Source organism: Macadamia integrifolia, chromosome 9 (assembly GCF_013358625.1).
Source record: "Macadamia integrifolia cultivar HAES 741 chromosome 9, SCU_Mint_v3, whole genome shotgun sequence".
NCBI lineage: Eukaryota > Viridiplantae > Streptophyta > Magnoliopsida > Proteales > Proteaceae > Macadamia > Macadamia integrifolia.
This window is the reverse complement of record NC_056565.1, coordinates 37,180,514-37,188,568: the sequence shown is the minus strand read 5'-3', so window position 1 is coordinate 37,188,568 and position 8,055 is coordinate 37,180,514. Positions and strand designations below refer to the sequence as shown.

At 38.7% G+C, this 8,055-nt stretch overlaps 1 protein-coding gene across 1 annotated transcript; it reads left to right on the top strand.

Moving 5' to 3' along the window:
* Nucleotides 1-3,082: 3,082 nt before the first annotated feature.
* Nucleotides 3,083-4,554, top strand: LOC122088334 (protein UNUSUAL FLORAL ORGANS). Its single transcript, XM_042657568.1, has 3 exons — nucleotides 3,083-3,808; nucleotides 3,888-4,224; nucleotides 4,291-4,554. The coding sequence occupies exons 1-3, from the start codon at nucleotides 3,083-3,085 to the stop codon at nucleotides 4,419-4,421; spliced, it is 1,194 nt and encodes a 397-aa protein (XP_042513502.1). The 3' UTR covers nucleotides 4,422-4,554.
* The last annotated feature ends 3,501 nt before the right edge of the window (nucleotides 4,555-8,055 follow it).

The window sequence follows — 8,055 nt, the reverse complement described above, 5'->3', positions numbered from 1 at the left end:
TTTTTTTTTCGAGTCCAAATTTCATACTAGTACATTTTTATATGCCCTTAATCTGGGCACATGGAATCCACTGAGTCTATCAACTTATGCCATTGAGAGAGAGAGAGAGAGAGAGAGAGAGAGAGATCAGGGGCATAGAGAACGTTCTCGTATTTGAACTTGATCTCAACTCTTTTTTTTTTTTTTTTTTTTTTTACTGGGGTGGGAGATAGGGTTCTCTGAGCAAGGACAAAGGAACACGCCAATGATGTTCTAGTGTACCGTACCACAACCACTCAAACCTTTCCCTTTTCTTTGTTCTCTTTCCATTTGACGAATGGAGGATCCCAGGGTTATCTAGGGCCATCCCCAAGAGCTATGGGATCAATTCCTCTTCCTTTATTTAGAGTCCAAATCAGATTCTCGTATGAGGACGTCCTTGTATGCCCTCTAATCTGGGCACGTGGATTCCACTAAGTCTATCAACTTATGCTACTAAGCGAGAGACTCATTGGAGTCCATGTCTCCAAATCAAGGGCATACGTGAACTTGATATGAACTCTCTATTTTGGGGGATAAGCTTCTCTGAGCAAGCATGGAGGAATGCATCAATGATGTGGATAGATGTTTTAACGTACCCTATTGCAATGGCTCGGAGAACCTTTTCACAATTTTTTAATCTCTTTTCCATTTGACCAATGGCAAGGAGAGATGCCAAATCACATTAAAAAAATAAAAAAATAAATAATAAAATTTTTATCTATGAGATAAGAATTTCTCAGTTCGGGGATAAAAAAATAAAAAGATGCCGACCCTTGTTGGTGTACGATGTCTTGTATTCCAAAATAATTTAACCCAAGAAGTATTGGTATAGGTCCTCGACAGACAGAACGACGGTCCCACTTACCGGTAAGTCAGGGGGGGCATAACCCCCCGCTCGATTTTTTTATTTGCAAGCAGTTTTGTACTTTCTGAATTAGGGCTTTTTCGTTATATAATTGTTGTGAGGTTTTCTTTCTCTGCAATGCAAGCAATTTGAGAGAGGTGTGAAGACGAGTGTTGTAACCATATTCTCTATTGATAATGAAACATTATTTCATCTCACCGAGGATGTAGGCAATCTTGCCAAACTTCATAAACCCATGTGCATCATTTGTTCTTATTTTTTCATTATTTTCTACATCATTTTTGAATTGCGTTTCTACAAACCCTTTGGTCTTCTATCAAGAGTACCTCTTCGGCTCTTCCCCCTTTCAATTCCCCGAGGATATATTCCCCCTCCACATGGTATCTCCCATTTCATTACCTTCTTTAGGAACTTTTGATTTCATAGAGTCCAACTGAATGTGGGAGAGTCCTCTAAATAGCTGAGCCTCGGGTCCCATAGACACTTTTCGGCAGCTTACCGTGGAACATGACATTAATTTTTCTCTTTTGCCTGTCCGATCCATGGGAACCTGAACTTATCCCCTCCCCTAGAACCCAACACGGTTCACAGTAATTATCATCGTTGGCTGGCATGAAAATCCATTCCCTCTACTATAATCAATGTAGCTTTTGGGCTAGGCCTATGACTGATTGTGGACCTTGTTCTTCATCCCCTCACCTGATGACAGATTAATCTTAAATAACTACTGCAAGTTTGTATTCTTAAATTCTTTATATATGAGAGATTTTTGCATTATAAAGAGGTTGTGTTGGAAATTTTTTATTTACATGGCCCAATACTCTGATGGACATCTTCGTATGGCGAAAGAAATCCGTCGTCTCCTTAAATTTATGAACATGTTATCCGCATGATCATTTAAAAGTTTGAAAAACATTTTTTCAATCTCATTCTTTGTTTTCATGATTTAAAGATTTGAAAATATAGATTTTTTTTTTCAAGGTAGAATATCCCAGATAAATTGAAGTCATAACATCGTGAGTTAAAAAGATGGACCTCGACACAACAGTAAAATTGATCGAGTGCAATGGTGGTAAGGGGATGGTGAGCCTTGGATTATGTAGGTTAAGAATAAAATATAGATTTTGTTTTCCAAGTAAAATATCCCACCTTCTAACCACCACCCCCCGCCCCCACCCAAAAAATAAATAATAATAAAATAAATAAATCCCACCCATTTTAGTTTCCATGAAAAAAGTTTACAAATAGCGATCTTTGGCTAGGGTTTAAATATGGAACTTGGGTCCAATCCTAAGAAGCCTGGTATCATTGTTTCAATTTCAACAAGAGTATGTGCATCGAGTTGTGAGAGAATGTGAAAGTTGTATCACATTGCAGACCTGCAAGCCCAAAGTAGAACTTGGTTTTGAACTTGATTAAGATACATTTAAGGCTGGATTGTAGTGTTAAGATTGCCATGATTTGAAAGTTCAACTGTGAACTTCAGTTTCAGACATTGAGTTGGTTTCTGTGCTCATGTGCTGTGTCTTCTTCAACACTTTAACCAGACTAAGGTACAATGTGTTTTCCTGTCACACTTTTCACTGCAACTGATCTCTCTATCTCTCTTTTTTTTGATGAAATAACTGATCTCTTTCTCAACTGCACTTCTTTCAGCCTTGCAGCTGAAATGATAGATGATCCCCCCCTCTCTCTCTCTCTCTCTCTTCAAAGACAAATACAAAAAAACAAGCCAAAATGCTCCTCTTCCTCTCTTCAGTATTCCCTCTTCTTGGTAACCTCTCAATAAGTAGCAGATACTTCTCACCAATAGTATAGCTTGACTACCTTTTCCAATGTTCCATTTCCACTCATATATATATATATATATATATATATATATAGTCCTTTATGGAACTCCAGCTCCAACACTACACACCTACCTATCTCTTCTGCTTCTATATAAGTTAACAGAAAAAAGAAACCAATCCAAATAGGTTCATGCCTGAACCAAAAACCCATTTCTCCAATTTTTGCTAGAAAAGAAAGAAACCCATTTGAGAACTGAGTTTCAACAATACTGATCAGCTTCAAATAAGAAAACCCATTTCTCATTTTAGCTCAATTCCTCCTCTCATGGATGCCTTTCACTTATCCACCATTTCCACTTCCAGAAATCTCATTACTACTTTTTCAGCTTCTGTTCCTATTCCTTACATGGATAGCATGATATGGAGAAGGCTCCCTCAAAGGCTACTTGATAGGATCATTGCCTTTCTTCCTCCTCCAGCCTTCTTTAGAGCTCGCTGTGTCTGTAAACGATGGTATGGTCTTCTCTTCTCCACTACTTTTCTCGAAATGTACTTACACTTATCTCCCAGAAGACCATGGTTCCTCTTCTTCAACCACAAGACCCCAACCTCCAAGTCCAGCATCTATAGTACCAGTCACAGTCATATTCATGAAGCCTACTTATTTGATCCTCATGAAGGTTCATGCTATCGCCTACCCTTCCAATCAGTACCGGCCGGTTTCTCGCCGGTGGCATCCTCCGGCGGGTTAATCTGTTTCATCTCCGACGACCCCGGCCCAAAAACCCTAATCCTATACAACCCAATTCTCAGATCAATTACACAATTGCCACCAACTCAACGACCTAGGCTCTTCCCTTCGATCGGCATCACCGTGAGCCACACTCTAATCAAGGTCATGGTCTCCGGTGACGACCTAATCTCGCCATTCGCGGTAAAAAACCTATCATCTGAAAGCTTCCACGTGGATGGTGAAGGATTCTTCTCTTTGTGGGGCACCACATGTCCACTCCCCAGGCTCTGTAGCCTTGAATCTGGACGGATGGTGTTCGTTAATGGACGGTTCTATTGTATGAATTATAGCCCCTTTAGCGTATTAGCATATGACGTGGCAGGGAATGAGTGGTGGAAGGTTCGATCCTTTTACCCTTTCCACCTTTTCTTTATGGTTCTGTGTATCATTGTTTTATTGTTTACTTGTGTGTGAATAGATTCAAGCGCCGATGAAGAGATTCCTGAGGTCACCGAGCTTGGTGGAGTGTAAGGGGAGAGTGGTTCTTGTGGCGGCGGTGGAGAAGAGTAAGCTGAACGTGCCGAGGAGCTTAAGGTTGTGGAGCTTACAGAGTTGTGGGAGGAGTTGGGTGGAGTTTGAGAGGATGCCTCAGGAGCTTTACGGGAGGTTTATGGAGGTAGAAGGTGGGAGAGGGTTTGATTGCGTAGGACATGGAAACTTTGTTGTTTTTACAATTCATGGGTCTCATCAGGTTTTGCTTTACGATTTCTACACCAAGGCTTGGCAGTGGGTACCCCAATGCCCGTTTGTGGGAGGTGGAGGTGGAGGTGGAGGTGGAGGTGGAGGTGGAGGCGGAGGTGGAGGTGGAGGTGGAGGTGGAGGTGGTGGCGGTGGCGGTGGTGGCCGCGGTGGTGGCGGCGGTGGTGGTGGATTGCAATGCTTTGCTTACGAGCCTTTGCTTGCTACTCCGGCTATAGGTTTCCTTGAACAGCCGTTAATGGCCGCATTTTAATTACTTGGTGACTGGTCTGTTGTTAAGTAGCATTGGTAGTAGGAGGAGGAGTAGTAGTTGACAGTAGCTTTGTTTTTTGAACTGTGTCATGTAACTCAGCAGATTGTTCTACCGAAGCATTACAAGTAAAATCTCACCTCAACTCAATCCTTGCTTGACACCTATGCAAGAAAAGGGATTTATGGTAACAAGTAGGATAAATCCCAAGGGATAGTGGAGTTGACAAGAACCTTCCCCTTGAAAGTTGAATCCTAGGATAGCCATTGTCAAAGTTAAAGTTAAAGTTAAAGTTAAAAAATAAAAAATAAAAAAAGGAAATGAAAAGAAAAGAAAGAAAAAGGAAAATTTTGGAAATTTTTTTGGTTGTGTTGGTGCTTATCTTTATTCTTGAGCTGGATTAGCAACCTTATCGTCTTCTGGAATTGAGATATGTACTTACATAGGTTAGAAAATGGTCTGGAGTCCCCTCCGAAAAGAAGGCTCCGATGCCTAAGTTAGATTCAGTTGGTTTTGAGAAGTAAAAATGGGGTTTCGAGTATTATGAATTGCTTACCTTCTTCTTCTGATACGCGCGCCTTTTATAATGATTCTGGCCCTCTTCTTATTAGCTGACGTGTCCACTTGTGGTTAAGCTGGCCTTCCTTGTAACAGTTAACTTGACTATAGCCGATACCTTTAATCAGATAACCACCTAGGTTTAGTCACAGAACGTGCTTAGGATCCTGGTTGGTGAGGTTGAGTGGGGGATGGTCGAGTGGTCGGTCTTTGCCTGGTTGAGTCTCGTCGTCGTTTCTGCCTTTCCTAGAGGTGGGGTTTGATTTGGTGTCCACCGACCACTCTATGGTCATAGTAGGCATATTATGGCGTATCAGGCTGGTACCAGGGAAATGATATTGGAGGCGTAGGGATGGAAAATACCCTCCTAAGATAAAAAAAATTCCAAGCTACCCTTGAGATTTCATTTCCCTAGTAGCTACTGGGGGTATCTGGAACTTGGCTGCTAATAAGTTTTGATCATAGGATAGGGGTTAAACAAGGATTGTACATGCATGTGAGTTGAACTCTACGGTGAGAGAGGGAGAGCCATCCTCTGATTAAAATTAAAACTCTGGCACGTGTAGAATAATGTGGTATTGGTTGTACCCTTACCCTCTCAATTGGAATGCAGCCCTTTTAGTTATTCCATAGGGTAGACTAAGAAATCTCCTCACTCTTAGTCTCTTACAATACACTAATACGGAATCCTATTTTTCAGCTAAACAAGTATAGCAGGTAAAGATTAGACATGTTTAGTTAACCTCAAATTAGAGGAAATTTAAATAGATTTTCTCCATTAACTTAAATGGATTGAGTTTTTCCACACCTATGGTCAAAAGAGAGTGAGAGATTCACAACAGAACAAGGTATTATCGAACATTAATAAATAGGGTTAGGGTGGGGGTGGGGGTGGGGGCAGCCATTTATGGCTATTGATGGCTGTACAGCCTATACTTTTCGTGCACCCACGGTGTTAACTTCATAAATCACAAAATATTGACCTAAACATACAATCCTTGTAATGTGGGCAAAGGTATTCCAAATGTCCAAATATTTGCCACATGGATGAATGATGTAATAATTCTAATTATTGACATCGATAATGGATAATCCCGATAGGTTATTCGGCAATTTTCGAATTCAAATTCAACTATATATTCCCCGATGTATTGGAATTCATACATGCTTTCACCACTCTAAAGTATTGAAAGTTCTATTTTAACATTTGCCAAATTCTATTTTAGCTTAAACTTGATGTCTTAGCTAAGGATTTAGAGATCTAATTTAGGCCCCCATCCAACGTGCCATGTGGTGGGTTTTCGGACAAATCAAATTAACTTATCAATTGGGGCAACCAGATGGACTAAATGGGTGCAAAGCCATAGTGATAGGTCTAGGTTAATGGGTTATTATTGCCTAAAGGTTGTACTCCTCATTATAAGGGCAGAAGGACAGGGCGGGGTTGGTATAATCCTCCTACTCTTATCTTCCTCATTTATCTTAAGTCCATAACCTCTTACCATTACCCTCCCTAGCATAGATATGATATTTTCAAATTAAGGGTTGGCTAAGGCTCTCTTTGGTTTGATTTTTATTTATATTTATTTAACTTATTTCTATTTTTACCAATGTTTGGTATAGTTTATAGCACTTATTTCTATTTATAATAAATTAGAATAAATCACAAATCACAAATTACTCTCAAACTATTTGTGATTTGTGGCAACAAATCATTTATGTTGATTTTTGCTACCTTAAATGAACTCATGTACTAAACCATTCAAAATCAATGGTAAATAGGTAACTTCAGTATGTTTTATATTTTTCCAATAAAAACCCCAAATCCTATCATCTCTCTCGCTCGAAGCTGAAGGTGAAAACTGAAACCTATTTTGTCATTATATAATCTATTTTATAAATAGTAATCAAACGAATACTATTTATGATCTATAATTTATTTTCACAAATAATTTCCAAGAAATAGTTAATAAATACAAATAAAAATCATACCAAAGAGAGCCTAAGGTGGGTAAAATCGACGGCTAAGGTGGGTACAATCAACAGCCCCTTATATAATTGGATAATTTTAAACTCAAAATTTATGTTGAATAAAACATTGAAATTCCTTTCTATTGTTTTCTAATCTTAGGATATGTTTGGTTGCAAGGGGAATGCAAATTTCTTATGTAAAGTGGAATTTTTTCCTAGAAAAAATCAATTTAGATGTTTGATTGCAAGGGAAATATATTTTACATGTGAAAAAAATTTCACTTAACCATTAAAATTTCTCTTTTTATTTCCCCACCAACATAGGAAGAAAAAAAAAAAACCTTACTCTCACAATCTCTCTCCCACTCTCGCGACTCACCCCGCTTATGACTCTCAACTCTCTCTCTCTCTCTCTCTCTCTCTCTCTCTCTCTCTCTCTCTCTCTCTCATATGTAACTCAATTGGGTTTGTTTTGACCAAAAGACTTTGGTTTGAGCCAAATGAAGCATTACTGATATGTTAGGTTTGTCTTGACCAAAAGATTTTTGGAATAGACCTTTCAGTCGTTGTCATTTGTGATCTATTACTGTTTTCTTTGTGATCATATTTTATGTTATTTTAAATATTTATTTATGCTGCACTCATTTGATATATAGAATGAAATGACTTATTTTGGTTAGTGATAGAACATAGTATTTGATGACATTTGGTTTGATTTGGTACAGACCTTGAATAACCGAATTCCAAGGATTAAAGTATCGGTATCGATCATCGTATCGGTCGGCCAAAATTAAGATACGTATCGGAGGGTATCGTATCGTATCGGAGATACACTAAGATACACTAAAGATACACACATAAATGGATAGGAAACATTTTTTTAAACACTTTTGCATAAAGAATTTGTTAAAAAAAGCTATTGATAACATGTATTATGCATAAACACTAAATTGAGGGTATCGTACTAAGAATTCAAGGTCTGTAGTTGTCCCATAAATGTAAAATCCTTGTTCCCAACCTTGATTTTCACTTTAGTTAGAGAGAAATATGGCTGACAGCAACTTTGGAACAAAAACCCTTCAAAAAATCGTTTTTTTTTTCCTGAAAA

What these genes read in the sequence shown, in the direction of transcription:
- LOC122088334 (XM_042657568.1), top strand. Translation starts at nt 3,083, where the DNA reads ATGGATAGCATGATATGGAGAAGGCTCCCTCAAAGGCTACTTGATAGG. An exon ending in CAGGGAATGAGTGGTGGAAG is followed by an intron (nt 3,809 to 3,887) that starts GTTCGATCCTTT and finishes GTGTGTGAATAG; the next exon opens with ATTCAAGCGCCGATGAAGAG. An exon ending in CCAATGCCCGTTTGTGGGAG is followed by an intron (nt 4,225 to 4,290) that starts GTGGAGGTGGAG and finishes GTGGAGGTGGAG; the next exon opens with GTGGTGGCGGTGGCGGTGGT.